This window comes from Amblyomma maculatum, chromosome 10 (assembly GCF_055883805.1).
Source record: "Amblyomma maculatum isolate TAMU_Amacu chromosome 10, ASM5588380v1, whole genome shotgun sequence".
NCBI classification, from domain to species: Eukaryota; Metazoa; Arthropoda; class Arachnida; order Ixodida; family Ixodidae; genus Amblyomma; species Amblyomma maculatum.
In genome coordinates, this window is record NC_139353.1 from 181,081,939 (window position 1) to 181,104,558 (window position 22,620).

Below are 22,620 nucleotides of genomic sequence, written 5' to 3' on the forward strand. Positions count from 1 at the left end.
AAAAGAAATTTGCTACTTCTTGAGTGGAACCGGTCGGTACAGGTGCTGTCTCAGCGTAGCATGTAAGGTGGTCGACAGCTGTTATAATCCAATGGTTACCCCCATCGGAGAGAGGTAGGGGACCATATAAATCGATGCCGACTACGTCGAATGGCGTGGCGGGACAGGGAACAGGTTGTAGAAGGCCAGCGGGTGAAGAAGTCGGCCGTTTGCGACGTTGGCATAGAGGGCAGGATGCGACGTATTTGGCAACGCTGGAAGATAGGCCAGGCCAAAAGAATCGTTTTTTCACGCGGTCGTAGGTTTTGTCAACACCAAGGCGACCTGCAGTAGCGTCATCGTGGAGAGCCGCCAGTATACGTGGGCGAAGGACACGCGGCACGACTGGGATCCAGCGAGTTCCATCAGGGCAATACACGAAGCGGAGTAGGATGCCATTTTCGAGCTTGAAATTGCGAAGTTGTCTGCGAAGCCGAGCATTGGGTGGGTCCGAAGCGCCTATAAGGCGGTTGATGATGGGACGGCAGTAGGCATCGGCTAATTGCTGTGAGCGGAGAGCGTGTTTGTTCTCAGAGTCGTCAAATGAAACTGTTGTGATATACGTCGTGGAAAGAGATGGTCAGCTGTGGTCATAGGTGGAAATGCATTGGGAAGAAAAACAGCAAGCCGATTCCGAAAGTGGACAGCGAGAAAGAGCGTCGGCGTCTTGGTGTTGGCGACCCGATTTATAAGTGACGTCGAAATTGTATTCTTGCAGGCGTAGAATCCAACGGCCAAGTCGGCCTGTCAAATTTTTGAGCGAAGACAACCAGCAAAGAGCATGGTGATCGGTCACAACTGTGAAGTGCCGACCGTATAGGTAAGGGCGAAACTTTTGGACAGCCCAGACGACGGCAAGGCACTCCTGCTCGGTAATAGTGTAGTTTTTCTCAGCTGGAGTCATAGTCCGACTGGCGAAGGCAATCACTTTCTCACGCGAAGCTGCAGAAGTACAGCGCCAAGACCGAGACCACTGGCATCAGTGTGCAGGATGGTCGGAGCACTGTCACTGAAGTGTGAGGGCGTGCTTCAGGTTATTAAAAGCAGCTTCGCACTGTTCAGTCCACACGAAAGGGCTGCGTGCTTTAAGTAGTTGATGAAGTGGAGCAGCAATACTTGCAAAATGCTTTATAAAACGCCGGAAATAAGACGCCAGGCCGAGAAAACTGCGCAATTCTGTAGTCCGTTGTGGACGAGCAAATTTCAAGACCGCGATGACTTTTTCAGGGTCTGGACAAATTCCGTCATGGCTGACTAGATGTCCCAATATTTTAATTTCCTTCTGTGCAAAGTGGCATTTCTTGGTGTTGAGCTGAAGGCCCGCTGAAGCGAGACACGTGAGGACCTCATTCAGGCGAGTGAGATGGTTGTTAAAAGTTGACGAAAAGATGACAATGTCATCCAAGTAACATAAACAGGTTCTCCATTTTAGGCCACGAAGCACAGTATCGATCATCCTTTCAAATGTCGCTGGCGCATTACAAAGTCCGAAAGGCATAACATTAAATTTGTAAAGGCCATCAGGAGTTGCGAAAGCGGTTTTTTCTTTATCGTCCTCGTGCATAGGTATTTGCCAATAACCTGAGCGGAGGTCCAAAGTCGAGAAATATTCGGCGCCTTGGAGAGTGTCAAGGGCGTCATCAATTCTTGGCATTGGGTATACATCTTTGCGGGTAATTTTGAGTGCGCGGTAATCAACACAAAAGCGTACCGAGCCGTCCTTTTTTTTAACTAACACTACTGGGGAGGACCATGGACTTGTTGAGGGACGAATTTTATGCGACGGAGCATGTTATTTACATTTTCAATTACTTTTCGTTCTGAGAGGGAAACCCGATAAGGCCGTCGGCGAACGATAGAGTTACCTTCAGTAATGATGCGATAGTGCGCAACACTAGTCCGTCCCAGTGGTGGGGAAGTGGCATCAAAAATGGCTTGGTGTTGTCGGAGCAATGTCAGCAGTTTTTGGCGTTGGTTCGGCGTGAGGTTAGGATTAATAGTCCTTGTGAGAACAGAAAGAGAGACGTCTGTCGAAACACGGTGTTGAGGCTGAGGGGCGGTGAGCACCATCAAGGACAAAGGTTGAACATCCACCATGCAGGGGAGAGAAGTTCCTTTTCGGAGCACGAGGGATTCACGTGAAGTGTTAGTGGCCGCTACTGTCGCTGAGCCGTTGCAGAACCTCACAAGACTAGACGGGAAGGCGATACCGTGTGCAAGATGACGATAAGATGGTGCGATGAGTACGTCGCCGTCAGCGATGTGGTCAGAAACAACGGTAAGCAGTTTTTCGCACTGAGGAGGCAGAACAGTATCAGCGGCGGCAACGAGGGGATGATGTCGTTCGGAAACTTCAGATGAAAAATCGCTGTCTGTCATATGGATAACACGGTCGCTACAAGAAATTAACGCCGAAGCGGTTGACAAAAAATCCCATCCAAAAATCATCAGATGCGCACATGGTGAGAGCACAGCAAACTGCACATGATGGCGGACGCCATCAATAACAACTCGTACGGTGCACTTTGCTAAAGGGCGCAAAGGGACGTCATTGGCTCCACGGAGTTCAGGCCCATCATATGGTGTCGTAACTTTTCGCAAACGGTAGCACAAATCAGCGTGAATGACAGAAATTGCAGCCCCTGTATCAATCAATGCTTCGACCGGTAATCCTTCAGCGAAAACAGAAATCACATTATACGGGCGATCTGGAGGACTTTTGGTAAGTTCGCAGACTGCAGTTTGACCTCCGGAAACTGCAACGCTTAGTTTTCCGGATGGCGGACAGGGAGAGTTGTTGCGGGTCGGAGAGGGGAAATTGAGCGGCGGTATGGGGATAGGGACCGACGTCGGGATGCATGGGTTCCACGAGGCTCAGACGAGGATTCTGGAGGTGGGGATGATCTTCTAGGTTGGCTGGAAATAGATCGTCGCTAATAATATGAGGGTACTTCACTTTCGAAGGCGTCATAACCACGCCGCTCGTTCTGAATACGTCGACGGCAGAAGCGGGATATATGTCCTCGTATTCCACAGTAGTAGCACACTGGGCGAGAGGGGCGCCAGGGTGCGTAATAGGGTGGCGTAGGCTGAGCCGTCGTCACAGCATTGATGTGATTGTAGGGCGATGCCAGTTGGGGCGGCGGAACAAAAAGAGGGGGTGATGCTGCGACGTGCGCGTAAGTCGATGCTGGGCGGGGTGCAGGAGGGTCGGACGCCATAGGTCGCGTGATTGTTGCCAGCTCATCTTTAATGATGTTGCGGAGACCGGCGTCATTAGAAGGTACGGAAGAATGATCGCACCCGTGTCGACAGACAGGCTTGAGGGCTTGGAGCTCCTCCCGGATGATGGCTCGAATCAGTGCCTGTAGATCCAGGTCAGCATAGGTCGGGCCAGTAGCAATGCCGGGCTGCAATCGGGAAGACTGCAGCTGGTCGATGCGTTGGCAGGTCGCAATAATGGCGTCAACAGTAGAAGGATTCTGGGCAATCAGGGTATTATAAGCCACAGAATTAATTCCTTTTAAGATGTGGTGTACGCGTTAAGGTTCCGGCATGGTGGGACTAACACGCCGGCAGAGTGCAAGTATGGCCTCTATGTAAGACGCGTACGACTCATCGGGACCTTGGAGGCGAGAGGCGAGCTTGTTCTTCGCGACCTCAGTCCGAACTGCTGGGTCGGCGAAATATTGGCGGAACTGCTGCTTGAATGTTGTCCAGTTAGTGGTGTGAGGTTCGCGGTTAATAAACCAGGTTCTGGCGACCTCAATGAGGTAGAAAGAAACATTCAGAAATTTTAGAGCATCGGCCCACCGGTTGTAGTTACTGCAGCGTTCATAGGTGTCCAGCCAGTCATCAACGTCTTCGTCGCGACGACCAGCGAACACCGGCGGGTCGCGTTGTCGTGTGGGCACAGTCGGAGGGGGTGGTGCAGCCGAGGTAGAGGGTCCTGCCGATTCGTGGGTGCTCTCGGTAGACATAACGATGGTGGCAGGCGGTAAACAGCGACCGGAACGTAGCTCCAGCGAGAGGCAGGGCACAAAACAGCAAGGGGATCAATTCTCACCTCCACCACTTGTGGAAGAAGGCTCAAGACGGCGAGGTCGTGGCGGCAAGGACAGCGAAGCCTTGTCTAGCGTTTTAATCCGATCACCAACCCAGGCACGCGCCGGCGCCGCGGGACGATGATGATGGTATGTACAAATGAAAGAAGATGATGATGGCATGTACAAATGAAAGAAGGTCCACAGAAGGCTCACAATACATCTGTGAGCCCAGTGCCCAATTCCAACTCGTGGTCCACGTCTGTGAACTTTGAGAACGAGACAGCCAATGGAATTTCGACACCAGTAGTGCGCAGGTTGTGAATGAGCTACTCACTGCCTGACAGATGCTCGACGACGTTCTCCTTGTCCAAGGCAGCCGACTCGTCATTCAGCACGTCTCGCGTGGCAAAAGCAATTGCGCGGCGTTGTGGGTGCTACAGGCTTCCACGCATCGGCGAGCGTGCTAAGTGTTCCAAGCAAATCGACAGAGTAGGTTTTCCCACTGTCGAGGCACACCACAACCACCAACCACTGGATCACAACACAGACTCCGTTCAGTGCCTTCTCGCTGCCACGTTGCACGCAATTAAAAAAAAATAAAACTTCTTATAAAGTCCGAAAACAGCTTCTTGAAGAACTACAACCACCAACTACCAACCACTGGATCACAACACCGACTCCGTTGAGTGCCTTCTCGCTGCCGCGTTGCATGCAATAAAAAAAAAAATTCTCCTTATAAAGTCCGGAAATAGCTTCTTGAAGAACTGAAGCCGATTCGATTAAATGAGAGCCACAGTAGCGACGGAACGTAGTTCTCGCATCAGCACGACCATGGCTAGGCCTACTAGCGCTCGGCAACGCACTTGAAGCGCACGGCAAACACACGGAGGAACAGGCAGTCGAAGTGATCACGCTAAAAGAAAGAAAAGCACTCCAGAGGCGAGCAGCGACGACAGCAACGTTGTCGCAGAAATGGAAGCTGCTGGCAGATAATATAGCCTCGATCCAGCATCAGTTTAGCTGAGGAGCGGCACAGAAGGCCGGCACCGGTTTCGAGGCTATCAAAGGAAAAGGTAAACAAACAAGATGGCGGCTCAAAATGTGTGGCAGTTGGCCCGGCTAACACTTGGAATGTCCAAAAAATCGAATAGCCCTCCTTAGAGTGTCTGAAATTTTGAGCAGCGTAATACATTGACCTTATAAGGTATGTCCTGGGGCCGGGAAAAAGTCCAAATAATCAAGCATGTCTGAAAAATTGAGTGTCCGTAAAATCGGTCGTCGACTGTATCAGCGATGTGTGGACCCAGGGTGCTGCCGCTTACTGCTCGTGGTATCGCTGGCATGCTAGTAGCATGCTGTGGTCACGGGTACCGTCACGGCTCACGCATTTGCATCATTTGGAGTAGCATAAGAGGTGTTCAGAACCCCTGAAATTCTCTACTTCGTGCATGCGGCACTTCTGGTGGGAAATTAATGAATTCGTTTTATTCTGAAATTTATATCGGCACTGTTCATGTGGGGTTTTGAAAGTTCAACATTCCAGCCTTATTAATGACTCTTGCACTCGTTTGCTTGTTCTTTCTTATTTTTTTTATTTTGCTTTTTCCTTTATTTTTTATTTTTTCACTCTTGACGTATTGCACAATTGCGACGCCTGCACACTGTATCAATGTCCTTGGCTATTTTGATGTGTAATTCACTTTTTTGGCTCTAGTAACATCATCAATGAAATTTTGTACACTGACATTTATTACCCTCTGCGGCATAACAACCATTTTTTTACTCACCAATCTATTAGTTTTTCTATAGGGACAGTGTGGCACCTCCGCAAATGCAGAAATCCTGTCCACATTCATGTTCGCCTTAAAACAGCGTACCACGAACTGGACAAACAGAAGACTTTTACACACAGGCACTGTGCCAACAGCTACTGATCATCTATTGCATCTTCTTCGTCCTTAATCAGAAGAATAAAACCAGAAGGCCCCCAAATATTACTAGAAAAGAAATACCAGAAAAAAAAAAAAAGAGCGAAGAAAAAGAGAAACCTATAGAAACTCAACCAAGAGCAGAGAAGGCAGTGAATGTCCCTGTCATTACATATTGCCTCATTGGTGTCCAGATATCCAATTTCTTTTCAAATTTTCATAATGCAGCTGGGAAAGCTTTTATGGATTGTGGAGCAGAATCAACCGACATCACTGTCTGGTGTTCACAAATGTATTTTATCAGGCCCGCTCAGGCCTGCAATTGTATTGAACTTGACGGCGTTCACAAAATAGTTTGATATATTTAACACCTCGGTATATAAAACATGCCAACAGGCTAACTCAGAAGCATGAATACTTCCAAAACAAACAAAAATCGAGCTTTCCTGTGAACTGTCTTGGAGCACAGTGTGGGGCCGCATAGAAGCCTTGTGCTGCATTACTCGCGCTGTACCCGCAAGACACCTGTGTTGTTTGAGGATCAGACATTTGTTCTCTTTTCAGAGCTGACAGACTTCAAGACGCGCCGAGTGAACAACTTCCGCAAGAACCTGCTGGAGCTGGTGGAGCTCGAGCTCAAGCATGCCAAGGTGAGTTTGCCAGTCACAGTCCATGATGGACCATGAAAGTGCCAAACGATGGCCTCTGTCAGTTAAGGTTGTTAAGCATTAAATGTGCTATCAAAACTGGAGCAGCACAGGAAGGAGGTCGGTATTTGAGGAAGTGGTAAATTTGCAAGGTAGCACATGCTGCAATCAAGAGTTGCTGTTACACAAGAAAATTGAAAATGTCGATGATCACACAAGCCATGCAACACTAATAGTGTATGTACAAGGCATAGCAAGGGATAGTAACAGTAGAGCAGGAAACAAGCATGCTCATTAAATTGCTTGAACGGGTAAATGTCGCGCTAAGGCGAAGGCGTTCGTCTGCTGCTGCACTTCGATGGCTTGCGCATGCTAAATTTACGGCTCATTCTTGAGCGGCATCAATGAAGTCGGAGTTATTTGCAACTCTGTCTAGAAAGTCGTCGGACAACACGGCAAGACCTCGCTCAAGCGCCGACCAGAGGCAGCACCACTTTTCCTCTCGCGAGCCGCCCGCGCCCAAGCCCTGCTGTCACCGGTGTCAAGAAAGCATGCTAAAATTTGGTTTTCTCTAAAATAAGAAACCCTGGAGTATAGCAGTGAAGCATGAATCCTTCTTGGGGATCGTTGACCCATACCGAGTGGCTATAGTAGGAGTAACAGCTGTGATACTAGTAAATTTCTACTTGCGACTTCATAGCCGCGTTGCCGGTGTTGCTCACTTGGTCAGCTTGTACACGTGTGCTAGCTCCAGTATCAAGTCTGTCGAATTGAAATGCACCTTCCTCTTATTATCAGAAAGTAAGGTTGACAATAAGGCAGAGCCACAAGTAAGAGATGTATATTAAGCTGGCCAATACGAGAGTGGTGCCCGTGGTCGGTTTAGCATGTGAACAGCAGTAACCACATTAGCAAAAAGCGCAGTCAAACATGTCCATGCGACATCGCAATGCTTATTTAGTCAAAACCATGTATTCAAGTGCACAAATAAACTGAATATTAGCTTGGAGTAATTGTGCTCGCAATAAAATTGGATTTTAAGGTATTTTTATGAAAAAGTAATTACTACAGTGGGCTGCAGCATCTGCATCGGCTCTGCCGTAATTTCAAAATGATGCTTGTTTTTGCCGTGTGACAGTGAGCACTGAAATTGTAATTCTTCCTATGTAAGTGCACTTCGTGAAAATGCCAATAAACTTGCCTGTGTGACAGGGGTGTAACCGTTCCCATCCATTTGTGCACACAAATCACGCCCTTTCCCGCTCGTTCGCATTCAAACGTTTCAGATTTCCCGCCACCGGAAGTTGGGTTTACATCACTGGGAGTCTAGTACCACGCGACTGCCTTCGGACGTCGACGTTACCCCTCGCAGTAATTTTGATGTCTGGTTGACTTAATTGGCTCTAATTATTTAACTAATTAATTTCATAAACTATTTCGCCACTTGCACACCTGTCCTCAACTTTATCCGATGATACCATTCTTTTTCCGATATACCAACTAATTCGCTTTTAGAGAAGGTCAAGCCCATGTGAAACCCGCCTACATAGCCATACAGTGCTTACGCATTAATAAATGGTTTTCCAAGAACACTCGTCTCTTAAACGTTTGCTGCCAATAGCAGTGCAGTGGTAGGACATTGTTTGTAGTTGGTTTCCTCTATTGTCCCCTCTCCCGAAATGTGATAGATGCATGTTGGCCTTCCCCAAGTTTGTGAACACATTTTGTGAGCCCTGCCTACTTTTCGTCACACGTGCTCGTCTCTTTCTGTGTGTGTTGCAGGCACAGGTGCAGCTGCTCAAAGGCAGCATAGCACTGCTCAAGAACGAGCCGGTCAAAGTGTGAAATCGTGAGGGAAAGGAGGGGTCCACTGCCACCACCACCTCACCAGCCCAGAGTATTTTCCTGTATCATATTTATTTTTTTTTCTTCTTTCTGCTCTCTTCTTTGCCACTCGGGGGAGATCTTTTTTTGGATACACAAAATAAAAGAGCATTCTATTCAGGTTTCCAGATGTGTCTTCCTTTGCTGTGCAACCCTTCATGGTCATTCGGTGGCATTGATGGTCGGCTGCCGATCCCCAAGATTTATGGGTTTAATCACTGGAGGCTGCATTTCGCAAAGCCTAAATGATAAACTCTTGTATGCTGGGTGAGTTAGCATGCCTTCAAGAACCCTGAGTGGACAAAGTTAACCCAGAGCCCTCCACTGTGGTACGGAGGTAGTCCTCAGGTGCATGGTCACTTTGAGGGAGATTAAAAAATTACTAGTAAACATTATTAGTGTTGTATATAGTTAACATGGTATTTGCAAGTAATGTTAAAAATTTCCTAGAATTGTATGCCTACCTACTGAAAAATCTAGTATAAATTTCATGAATAATTTGATATGAGATTTCGTACAGGAAGAACCTGCGTAAAACTGGGTGGGGCTATTTATATTGCTGCTGAACACTGAAAACTCTTTAATCTGGCATTGAAGTAACCATGTTTGAATTGCTCGAATTATCGAATAGGCATTAAAATACTGCAAAAAACTTGCGTCAGAATAATTAACTCTAACACATGCACGATGGTTATGACGTTTTTTCATGATTTCATCAAATGTGTCTCCTTCCCATCATGTTTTGAGCACGGCCGCTCGATGGAAGCGCACTGGGTGCGGCCTGCTGCGTCGCGCCGCCGCCAATGGGCAAGCGCGTCCTTGGGAGTTGCGCCCGCTATTTCTGCTGAGGGCGCCACTGTTCGGGGACACGTCGCCGCCGGGGTCGCCGGCTCTGAGCGCGCGGTTTGCTTCCTTTCTGGGCGCGTTCGCCTCGCATCTGCGTGGTAAACGCAAACTTTTTTGTGTGCGCGTGTGCAAGCATGTTAACGTTGAGACTGGATGAGTTTGTTTTTTTTAAGGCGAAAGCCATTCTAAGCTCATGGAGTGAAAATCTATGCGCAGAAGCTGTGCCTGTTATCTGTGCGTCGCATCTGTGCACTGGTGTGCCAGTCGCAAAAGCGGACGTGCAAGGAGGGAGATTAGGAATGAAAATGATTGATGGTGATAGGTAATCAATAAAAGTTATAGACATTGATAGAGGTAATGACTAATGCTAATGACTAATAATGATTAATAATGACTAAAATGATTTGTAATGACCAGTATATCAAACTACGACATATAATCACCGCAATAGAGGCTTTACAAAAGGTAACGCCATCTAGTGAAAGAAACAGAAACTACATTGACCTTGGAAACTGTGCGCGGCGGCCATGTTTTGCTCAGTCCGCCCGCGCCTCCCATCGAGTACGCTGTCAACGTGCGCCTTCGTAGAACCCGTGCACGCACCGTAAGGTGCATTGGAATGCTCACAAGCGATTGTTTCATTTTTTAACACCACAGCAGTCGCTGTTAGCTCCAAGCTCTATTCGGAATGATGCCAGCATGTTGTTGCGTGCCCTTCTCCGGCCAGCGCACCGTCGTAGAAGCGCACGGAATCAAGGTATACGCGTGTATGCGACCGTTCGTTTGCAGTCCTAATCGGTTTTACAAGGGTCACTTGCATCATGTAAAGCATTACTGCACGTCCCTCTGACTGGGAGCTAGCTCACAGAATGTGCTATCACCTAAAACAGCAAAGTTAATTGTTTTGCGCACTATGGAGCCTTGTGAACTTGAAGGATAAGCTTATGCTGCGATGGAGGACACGGGAGAAGGAGCAATGCATGTGTAACGAATGCTATTGTGCAAATATGTTCTTTGAAACATTTTGTACGTAGGTTACATTTACCATTGTGTATTTGATTTAAGACACGCGGGCATGATTACCGAAACTACTTTTTACAGTCGTACGAAATGGTAGTGCTTGGTGCAGAGAGCAATACGGTTGTCTAGTGCGCCCGAGGTGCGTGTTTCACGCTGCAAAAGCAAGCGGCTGCCAAACCCGCGGCGTCTATAGACCGTTTTATCATGGGCGCTGCCATTTTGTGTATGCGGCGCCATCTAGCGGCCGAGTTGTGAACAACCGCCATGCTGGTATGTGGGGTCCCATCCGCGGAACCGGCGACAAGTAGCGGAAATCGGCATTTTGGAGCTTTCGCGTGCAAATTTTTGCTTTCTGAAAGTACCTAGCTGAAAGAAAAAAAAGTTTTCAGTAGCAGCGAAGCCATTCGGTAAGAAATGACAAAAAATTATGCTCCTGATCAGGTCGGCTGAAGGCTACAAGCCTGATTAGTGTAACTTCTATGTGGCACAGAGAGGCGGCGGCGCACCACTGGCAGTGATGGCAGCTTTCGATCTACTTTTTATTCTTAAATAATTTCTAGAGACGGCTTACAGTAACAATTTGAGGAAAGAAAGAAAGCGAATGTAGTCGTTTCATGTCACGTTTAGGAGCAATGCTAATCGCGCTAGATTTGTTGGGTCAACCGATCATTCATACTCTTTACTGCTTGAGCGGCTACTGCGGAAGTTCCCACACCTTCACTGGGGTTCTATTCTTGAGTATCCATTATCCATTTCGGATCCATTTACTCTCTGGCTACTTTTGTTGGGTGACAATCAGGCAGGGTGTTCAAGCGTACACGGTCGTCCACTTCTACCTTGAACACCGCTCTGCGTGGCCAGCGCTCCGCGGAGCGCCTCTCGCGGGTGCCTGGGGAACGAGCGCGCAAGCGCGCAGTGACAGCTGTAGGTGGGGCCTCCGCTGCGTCGTCTGCTTAAGCGGCGGCTCCGCCAAGGCTCCGCCAAGGCGCGGTCGTTTTTAGAGGCGCTGCGCTCGTCCGCCTTCCGCCAGCTGGCGGACGCGTTCGGCACGGGAGGCGCATAGGGTGCTATACGGTCACTTTTGGGCATCTTTTGGGTGGCGGATTTCTCCAGCGCTCTGATTGGCGCGCCCGGCGCGCGCTGCTTCGAACGTCGAAACGCTGCATATGACGGCTGCGGCGCTGGTTTGGCGAAACTTTTCCTCTTCACGGTGGCTCTCGATCGTCGGCTATCAAATTAATTTGCACCTAGCTGTAGAGTTATTGAGCCCCCGCATATACAGCACAAACAGTATGAACTGACCATTAGTAGAGCGATTAAGTCGCCGGCGATGCAATCATCCAGCAACAGCGTAGACGCACGCATATGCCCCAACGACACCTGCTTTCGCCGTCTGCTTGGTGTGTTTATGTTAGTATGAGGAGAAGACGGCACGAATTTTTTAAGTACTCCCGAACGTATACATTGAAAGGTAAAATGTATATATTCATACCTCCCCTGCCTGTGTTCGCGCGTTCACTTCGGTATAGCACTCGCGGCAAAGATGCAGGAGCTGGCAATTTAATGTTTTCATCCGAAATTACAGCCTAAACACATTTTACAACACGCCTGTTTTACTGTGAGAAAATAGACTGCAAAGCATAAACAAACATGCACATCATTTGTAACATGTACAGAAGCACTGTTTTCCGTGCGGTTCTCCCCGGTGGTAGCAATTTCCTAGTGGCGTACATTTCGCCACGTAATCCTCATTTCTGGCTGCAACATACAGCTGTGGTGTTGCATATGAGATGCATTTGCACGCAGAAAATGTGTCGAGGTTCATGACAGTAACAAATCTTTAAAAGTGCATGGAATTATTTGTTATGGTATCCATGCCATAGCAAATGATTCAAACAGTGCATGTTCAAATTATCTCTAAAATTCAATGTGTTTACTACTTCAAACACATTTAAAATAGCTGCTCAACTAGTTTATTTGTATTCAGTTTGGTTTTCAGCACTACTCATATTTGATTCAGCAGCAAGACTATGCTATTTATAATCAGTTTGGTTGGCAAAACTACAATTCGCATGCCCCCCAGTAATACTAGTTTCTCCATCTCTGTGCTGCCTATATTAATAAGTGCCTTCATGTCAAGTGCAGCATACACTTCCTTTTCTTGACCTATGCCATTTGGTCTTCCTAGGTTTCATGTGTGTGCACTGCTTTTGTCATTTCAAACACAGAAAGTAGCAAATGAAATCTGGCGATTGAGTGTTAACATGCAACACAGCTCAAGCTACTCAGCTGCGGCACGTACTGAAAAGAATTGTTACCAATTGAGACAGCCTCTACCAGTCAAATTTCAAGTGAAATATCTGTACAGTTAGTGCTGAGCACAAATAAACAAGAATTATGGCACAATTGTGCTGCTGCTGAGGAAGAGTCCATAAAGTTTTCGAAACATTGCATGATATGAAATGACTATTCTAAGTACAGATATGTATATATTGGATGTTTTGTGTGGAATGAGTGTTTTATTCTTCTGTTGTAGTTTTATTTCACTGTTTCTCATACTTAAAAACAATACAGCTAAGAGTAAGCACTGAAAAGTCGCGTCACTGCACGAAAGAGTAATAGGGCATGGCCGGAGCGGTCAGTTGGGATCAAGAAATACTTAGCGCCCACTGCCTTGCATCAGCTAAGGGTCCCCACTTGTAGAGAAAAACTGTCCAGGGGCTAAATGTAAAACAGTGACCAAGTGTAATGGCATGTCACTTAGTTGCCAGGACAGCATGCAGACTTGATGGAATTTTGACTTGTCTGTGAACATGAAATACTATACTTCTATGACTAGTGTACTTACCTACCCGAGTCCTTTGCTTTGTTTACATAACTATCCTGCAAGCCCATACATCAAGTTCATCGTGGAGTGAATACACAGATCCTCAATACAATTCAAAGAACAGAAACCAATTGTAGTGGCATGTAAACACAGTGCAATTCTCCAAAAGAGTCACGACAAAACTGCACCTTGTGATATCGAATAAAATATCCCCTCTGAGAATTTCAAGAATTAGATCTAGAAGACAGAGAGCCTGAAGAGATGTGGACTGATGTTTGTGATATAATACAAGAAGTTGCTACTAAGGTAGTTCCAAAGCAAAAGAAATGCAAGAAAGCAAACTGGTTATCTGAAGAGGCTTTGCAAATAGCTGAGGAAAGGAGGATGGCAAAAGTCGTGGGGGAAAGAGAAAGATACAAGGTTCTCAATGTGGATTTTCAGAAAATAGCAAGGAGAGATAAGAATGCCTTCCTGAACATACAGTGCCAAGCTGTTGAGGACAACAGCCAATTAAGGAACACAAGAGCTCTGTATAAGACAATCAAGGATATCAAAGGAAGCTTCTGTGCTAAGCTGGGCGTGATAAAGGACAAACGAGGCAAGGACCTCACTGAAGCCTCAGAGATAAAGAAGAGGTGGCAGGAATACACAGAAGAACTGTACAAGAAGGACCCGAATGTGCAAACCCAACATAAGACGGTTGTGATTGCTGATCTCAAGCCAGGCATCCTGAAGAGTGAAGTTGAATGGGCCTTAGCCAGCCTTGCTAAGAACAAAGCTAGCGGAATTGATGGCATTCCAGCTGAGTTGCTTCAAAACTTCAACCATGACGCTGTTAACATTCTGCACACATTATGTCAGAAGATTTGGACAACCCTGCAGTGGCCACAGGATTGGAGGAGGTCAGTTTACATCCCCATTCCAAAGAAAGGCAGTGCCAAAGATTGTTCCAACTACCGCACGATCGCGCTTATTTCGCATGCTAGCAAGGTGATGTTGAAAATCCTCCAAGGAAGGCTGTAGCAGTACGTGGATCGGGAGCTTCCAGACATGCAAGCTGGGTTTCGCAAGGGCAGAGGAACTAGAGACCAAATTGCCAACCTTCGCTGATCATGGAAAAAGCAAGAGAGTCCCAGAAACCCATCTACTTCTGCTTTATTGATTATGCGAAAGCGTTTGACTGCGTAGATCACAGCAGATTGTGGCAAGCTCTCCAAGAGATGGGAGTTCCAATTCACCTCATCTGTCTCCTCAGGAACATGTATGAAGGACAAGAGGCCACAGTCAGAACTGGGCATGGTCTTACTGATTAGCTTCTGATTGAGAAAGGAGTGATGCAAGGCTGCATACTGTCGCCCTGCCTATTTAACCTATATGCAGAGTGCATCATGAGGAAGGCCGGTCTGGACGAGTCTTCAGCTGGAGTGAAGATTGCTGGAAAACGTATCAACAACCTTAGATATGCGGATGATACCACTTTAATGGCAGAAAGTGAAGTGGAACTCAGGAGACTTCTGATGCGCGTACAAGAAGAGAGTGAGAAGTTTGGGCTTAAACTGAACATTAAAAACACAAAGATCATGGCGTTTTGCCCTATCAAGTCCTGGAGCATCAATAGACAAGAAGTGGAAGCTGTGACAGATTTTATCTTTTTGGGCTCCAAGATTACCTCGGTAGGAGACTACAGCCATGAAACTAGGAGACGCCTGCTTTTGGGAAAGAGAGCTACGGTTAGCCTTGACCGCCTAGTAAAGAGCAGAGACATTAGTCTGCCAACCAAGATCCGTATAACTTGTGCTATGGTCTTTCCAGTTGTGATGTATGGATGCGAGAGTTGGACGGTGAAAAAGGCTGACCGCCGAAGAATTGACGCGTTTGAATTGTGGTGCTGGCGAAGACTCTTGAGAGTTCCTTGGACTGCCAGAAGATCAAATCAGTCGATATTGTCGACCATAAACCCTGACTGCTCATTGGAGGGTCAAATTCTAAAGTTAAAGCTCAGCTACTTTGGTCATCTGATGAGAAGAGAGGAGTCGCTGGAGAAAGATTTGATGTTGGGAAAGGTTGAGGGTCGCCGGAGAAGGGGTAGGCAGCGAACGCGATGGTTAGATGGCATCCTCGAGGCACTGCAGATGAAGTTATGTGATGTTAGGAAAATAGTGAGAGACTGGAAAGCGTGGCGTGACATGGTCCATAGGGTCACGAAGAGTCGGACACGACTGAACTGAACTGAAAAAAATCCTGGCTATGCCCACTATCGAACCGTTTGAAATTATGGTTGCATTTTGTATACTTACTTATTTCCTTAATCAACTGAAACTGGCAGTGTTTTTTTTCCTCAATGATACCTATGCTTAAAAACCCATCTAATGTAGCTTTGTGTTTTGGATTGCTCATCTCACTGAATTTTGTGTATTTACAGGCACATATGGAGACTTCTGGGTCATTTTACAATATCACCAAGCAGCAGGCGTACCATAAAAAACACATTTCATGCTTTGGTCAACCGCTGCAGGATCCTTCGTCAGGGAGTCTGTCTCTACAAAAGCATCGAATGTAAATGTATGGACCAGTGAGGCTTTACATACCTACCAGAGGATGCATGCATATGTAATAGTCATTCGCAACTCATCCATATGTGCCATTTAGTAACTCAAACAGCATCTGCCTTGCAATGGAAACATGCCACTAGGATGCTACATCTGCTGACCATTTTATGCTTGTAGTACTTGCTGTAATGCTAGTTGGTTCACACTGACCATTTGAGCGGCGCAAGGATATGATCGCAGGAAAAGAAGATGGAAAGAAAGAGCGCCTTTCAATCCCTCTTCTTTTCCTGTGATCGTGTTCTTGTGCCGTTTTATTGATCATGTTATGCTGGGTTACTATTTCTTGAATGCGTAACGGCGCCCTCGCTTCACTGCCACTGGAAGGTTCTAGTCTGTGCCTGGTTCAATAGCCCTTAGTTTAGCTCGCCTGAAGAGCTCATGCTGCATGATACGTCATCCTGTCCCGTGTTAGATGCGTGTAGGTTTCTATATGCATTCCTAAATTTATTTTTTTTTGTCTGTGTTTCATTGTTACTTTTTAGATGTTTCCAGGATCATGCACAAATTCCTGTGAAGCTTTGTGGATGCGTTCCTACCTGCGCTGTAGTGTGTTCATTTCCTTCTCTGCTATTGTCATTTCCCTTCATTCACTCTCCAGACCTTTGGGCTGCGTCAAATAACATTGGCCAGCACTACTGCTTCTTGTGCGCCTTGTTTTTGTGCTTTTCGTTTCCACTTTGTTCCCCTTGAAGCTGGATAGAAACTAGTCCATGCAGTTTCACACTTGGAAGATCCTGTCTGCTTTAATGCGTAGTCCCCAAGTAGACGAGAGGAGGGGGGGGGTTACTGTTGTAATGCAGCAGTGATACACAGTGGCATGCACAACATATAATAGTGATGATCACACCTTGTAGACTAGCAGACAATGCTGTTTTGCCTTTGAGCAGTGTGGGTGACTATATTGCTGGGTTCTTTTCTATCACAAATTGGTTGGTTGGTTGGTTGGTTTGTGGGGTTTAACATCTCAAAGCAACTCAGGCTGTGAGAGACGCCGTAGTGGAGGACCCTGGAAATTTTGACCACCTGGGGTTCTTTAACGTGCACTGACATCGCACAGCACACGGGCGCCTTGCTTTTCGCCTCCATCGAAAAGCTGCCGCCGAGGCCGGGATTCGATCCCACGTCTTTGGGAACAGTAGTCGAGCGCCGTAACCACTGCACCACCCCGACAAATTGAATAAATAGATAAGTTGGCAAAGCACTACTCTTGCTCATTCATTACAAGTGTGTTTTCTTCAAGCATGCAGCCTTGTACTGTAATCTGACTTCTTCACACTTGCGCAGCGTTGCATCTGGAGACAGGCTCTGTGGAATTTTCCATACAAAGGGGTGCTTGCAATGGGTGTATACAGTGACAGCTTCATTTAGGGGGACATTATAAAAATAGCCACTGAGCTCAACAGGGAAAGAGAAGTACATTGCTCTGAGAGGACACATAACATGCTGTAAGGTGCTGTGCTCCAGAGTCGTGAAGCACACTAAGCTTTCGGTCAGTCCGAGATTGCTAATTAGGTACATGCTGATGCAACTGCATGAATTTTCACTTGACAACCATATCTGTGGAGTACCTAGAAGCACTCCAGTGATTTTAGGTGTGTGTAACATGGCTTTTATGAGATTTCAAGCTGTTCGTGCTGCCTGATAGTAATGCTGCACTGCTGTGGTTGAAGCCAGGAAATTCAACAAAGCAAAGGATATTTTATCCAGATTTCTGCATGCTATACCATGAACAAAAAATGAATGTTGCCTGTCTGTAGCAGCAAACTTAAGCTGTTATATGCATATCCCCAGTTGTAGCATCTCGCATCTGTTACCAGTATAGTGGTCTTTGAAGCCAGAAAATAAATGTTTATCCTCCCCATTCTGGTTCTCCTCAACATTTGGTTCTTGCCAAGTAATTTCCATTTTCTAGCTACACTAAGCAGCAGCATTTAACATTCTCAAGAAGCATCACTTTATGCAGCTCAAGGCAATGCAAGGTAATGTGGTTGTGCGACGGGATTCTATCAGAATTATCATGCTGTAGAGGGTTGACACTATCGAACCTTCACGGTTTAGTCTCAAGGAAACTTGTTTGAAAATTCATCTTGCTCAGTTGCAACTCGTTATTTGAATTCGTCTTCCCCTCAGCGTGATCAAGGGCCTTGCCCTGGTAAAAGTGTGCAAGTACCTGTATATTGTTGTATCATTGCAACTGGAAGAATGTTTAGCCAAGTTGAAAAATCCTTTCAGATTGTACATTTTTTTTTCATTCTGCACCATAATATTGCCCAATTCATTACAGTCTTATAATAGGCCTTACCATCTTTCTTAGCCATTCATTTGGTGGCATCTTGCTCTGTTGAGCTAAGGATAGAATGACAGAAGTTGATTACACGGCATGTGCTCTATTGGGACATGAATCTCTCCTCTTGTTTTTGGCTCAGCACCAAACCCTCGGTACCCATCATAGATATGTACCTTTTTCAGAGAGACAAGAAAATTAACAGTTTTGTCGGCACGCCATCATGATGCCCAGCACCCACAACATAACGATTAATCAGAACAAGACGTGGCACAGACAAGACAGGCTTGCTATAATCTAGCTATAATTGCAAGAATTATACTTCATGAAGAATCAAGCCACCGAGTGGTGCCGATGCTTCTGTAGTCACATCAGAAAGCAGACAGCGGAGATCATTTCATTAATACAAAATAGTTTCCAGAAAGGTCACATCGCACCCAAGGCTGTTTTCAGGCACAGTACACACGAGCCACAATCAATATTTATGATGGACACGTTGCAGGGAAAAAGCCGTGCATGCATGGTCACTACAGGGAGAAGAACAAACGCGACTACCTGCACAGATCAATCTTTATTTCAGCATTCAGAATGCAAGATATGTGTAGTGAGCTTTTCAAACGAATCAAATACTTGTAGGCAATTTCAACCACGAAAAATAATAGGTGCATGTTATTGCCATTATGAAAAGCATTTTTTTTTTGGCTGTTCATAAGACAATGAGGGAAATGTATATTGCAGAACAATGCCGCTGGTCAGCTGTTCACAGGATTTCACGTGACGTCTGAAGTGCTTACATGTGCAAACTGCCTGTCTTGAGAGTACAAAAGCTTATGAGATGCTATTTTCTGCATATACCTTTGGTTTTTCATTGCAATGCACTTGAAAGAACTGTGGTAGCAGCCCATTTCTTAGCAAACTCAGTCTGAAATTACCTGCTCCTTCTTATACCTCTGCGACGCGAACACTTGTGATCCTCATTGAGGTTTTCAGGAAGCATTGAAGCATCTGGTGCTGCACGGCCGTTTTGAATGACCACTGAGAAGCTTTCTTCGTGTGCTTTAGGTGACATCGAGGGTGGCGACGCCCACTCTCGGATGTGCTTCAAAACTCGAGTGCTCAGAAACAGCTTCGATCCAAGCAGGCTCGGGCACGATTGCACGAGTTGAATGCAGATCGAGTTCAATGAGGATCGAAAGTGTTCGTGTGACAGAGGTATTACATACATTCTACTCATTAATTTCTGCTATGAATATTCCTAAAATCTTTGCTCCTTGAGTCATACTTGAGAGTACCAGCATTCATCACTCTCATGAAGTGTTACTGCATGCAGCTTAAGGCATGCCAGATGTAAACAAATGCCTTGTGCCATGTATTTGCACCCCAAGGTTCACACTATGCTCTGTGAGCCGCATGATAAAGCTGAATCCATAGAGCCTCATACACTTTCGTGCAGGTGGTTTTCTACTGAGATCTTGCTTGCAGGTACTCTTATTCTTTATTATTATGGCTTGCAGTGCGAGTTTTTTTTTAATTTTTTTTTTATGAGAATATCATGAGGACTGTCCTGCACAATGTGCAGAAAACTTCCATCCTTCTAACCTTATACTGCTCCAATGGGGAAACTGAATAACACATAAGATTGCATTTCATTTCAGATTGTGTCTGTACTTTTCTTCCTGTACCATATAACACTGCCCAATCTATTACACTTGTCCTAAAAAATCTTACACACCTTCTTAGCTTTCTCAGCCATTTCTACGGTAATCGTTCCATTCACAGAACAAGAATGCGTTGTTTTTTTTTTTTTCTCGGCACTAAAACTTGGTTACAAGCCCGCCGTGGTTGTGTGCCCACAACTCATACCTATATATAAAGAGGCCAAGAACACTAGCAACAATGCCGTCCGCGCACGGTTGTAATGAGAGCATCCGGAGTACAACGATTAATCCCAATAAACACATCTGTCGAGACATCACACGAAGCAACGATAACAAGCAACCATCTCAAACATACTTCACGAAGCATCAAGCAGCAGATAGGTGCCGGCTTCCCGACGCTTCTCCGTGCAGACAAAATCGTTTCGCGCACGTAAAACACAGTTTTCAGAAAGGGCACTTCACACCCACGGCAGTTCAGAAGCACAGCACATACACGAAACACGATTGATATCAGTGATCGGCACGTAACACGAACAACATCGTATGCTCGCGATCGCTGCACGCAGACGAATGAATGCGACTAGCACAGCTCAAAATTCATATCAACATTCGGAAAACAAAGCGTGCGCAGTGAGCTTTTCACTCGTAACAGATATACTTGCAGGCGATTTCCAACTTGGCAAAACAGCAGACGTTCCGAACGTATCACTTTCGCTACACTCCCACTAATTGTGGCTGCTATGAAACTGTCTGCGCACAGGGAATTAATTCACTGCGGGGAGCTGCTTCTTGATGCTGTCCGTGAAAATCCTGCAGCAATCACAAACGGCTCCAAATAAACACGTCGAGGCACCGCAACTGTGTAGCAGTAGTACATCTTCCGTCGGTTTGTCGGCCACTCGTCAACTCGGTGCAGGCCAACTCAACTGGGGGAACTGTCACTCGATGCTTGTGCACATGGCAAGGCAAACTTCCAAGTCGCTTTGAATAATCGTAATAAACGAGCAATAGCGACATGGTCTATCTTTCATCGACAGGCACCGTCCGCCTAGGCCTTGCTTCGCCTACGCTCGGTCGGCCGGCGGCCATCTTTGAAAAAGTAGGAGGAGCTTGCGATGCGGCTCCAGCGCATGCGACAAAAGTTGAAGTTCGCGAACTCTGTGCGGCAGCCGGGCGGAGGACGCATGCCTCCGTCCGCCCCATTGTTAGGACCTGGCGGATGCGTCCTCGAGCGGACGGGCGGAGCGCACAAATAGTGACCGTACAGCGGCCTTTAAGCAGACGACGCAGCGGAGGCCCCACCTACAGCTGTCACTGCGCTTGCGCGCTCGTTCCCCAGGCACCCGCGAGAGGCGCTCCGCGGAGCACTGGCCACGCAGAGCGGTGTTCAAGGTAGAAGTGGACGACCGTGTACAGTATACCAGGCAATCGGATTTCAGCATTGCCTACATGACTCAACCACCTGTTTACCGGTATGTGCGGGGAGTGGCGATGACTTGTCAACAGCGGAAGCTGCTATCCTGCAATTTCTCTGACTGGGCGTTAGTTGCGTTTGTCTGACGCTGCCGTCATGCTGACATTAAAATACAAGATAAAATGGACAAATGCTACCTATGGAATAGGGACCTTAAATTATGTCCCATAATGACCTCATCGAAAGTTGCTTTTGTAAACAATTATATTGTCCATTTTTCGTCGCAATGTTTGCTTATTGCAAGCAATCGCTGCTATTCCTATGATCATATTCCCATTTATTATCGGCAGCAAAATCTTACGAGATGCGCGTTTTCAGAAAAAATATTTTAGCGCTGTTTCACTAAAGTTGACAACCAATTTATTAGTATATCGTTGTCTTCAAGTGGGACAGGTTTTTTTTCATGTGCATTAACCTCAGGTGACTGAATCGAAATAGTTCTTTACCTGGCGGCATCTCGTAAATATTTGCCGCAAGGTATATCATCCGCTTGTTGCCCAAAGTCTGCCGTTGTTGCACGGGTATTCAGTCTTTCCGGTCCCTAATCTACAAACACAGTATTCGGAGCTCGCACGAGAGGCTGCCAAAGCGAAATATTTTCGGTTGGGGCTTGAAATTCAGAAGCTGCTCGTCTTCGCCCAATTGAGTGCGTTGCAAGTGGAACAGTGTAGAGCAACACACGCGCATACCACCGCTGTTAATCTTTTATCTTCAGTTAATCATCTCCTTTTGGTTGTTATTTTTTTGCTAATGCAAACAGCTGAGTAAAAAAAAAAGATTGCGTTAACCGCGGCAGCTCTTAGCAGCTAAACTGCGGCCGGCGGAAATGAAACGATCAAGGAAATGAAGAAAAGAAAGGGGCGAAAGAAGAAAGAACAGGGAAAGAAAGCACATCGCTCACATCAGCTAATCGGCTTAGATACTTTGCGGGTTTTCAAGACACTTTTTGGTGCAAAAGACTGCGACGTGTGCCCTTTCTCCGTAGAATGCCCTGCCGCCCCCGCTGCTATCCCCGCGTCCCCACATACCAGACAGGAGGAGCCGCGCAGCGCGTTCCGGTTCGAGGTTATTTTCCTCCTCGCCGCGAAAACGGTCTATAGAAAAACAGAAGAAGATGACATCCCACTAATGTGTTGTGACATGCTCACGTATAGCCCGTTTCGACCGGTCCACGTCCAGAGCGTGCAGCTCAGGTTTTATACTTGCCAGCGCAGCCGATAAAATAACGAAGCGTGCGCTTCACTTTTGTGTTTTTTCGAGTCACCCGATGGTTCGCTAATTCACAGCTACCTGAAATTCACTAAATTTTTTTAATATGTCAATTTCTTGTTTATTCCTCTGTCAGAAAGCAAACATTT

General features: G+C 46.5%; 1 protein-coding gene across 2 annotated transcripts in view; it reads left to right on the top strand.

Annotated features, from left to right (window-relative positions):
* The window catches only part of Snx6 (sorting nexin 6), a 35,312-nt gene extending 26,644 nt beyond the window's left edge, over positions 1-8,668 (top strand). For both annotated transcript variants that reach the window (XM_084580709.1, XM_084580710.1), the window contains exons 11-12: positions 6,578-6,663; positions 8,443-8,668. In XM_084580709.1, coding sequence (XP_084436835.1) covers positions 6,578-6,663; positions 8,443-8,505 — 149 coding nt within the window. In that variant the 3' untranslated portion in view covers positions 8,506-8,668. The remainder of the gene's footprint in view (positions 1-6,577; positions 6,664-8,442) is intronic.
* The last annotated feature ends 13,952 nt before the right edge of the window (positions 8,669-22,620 follow it).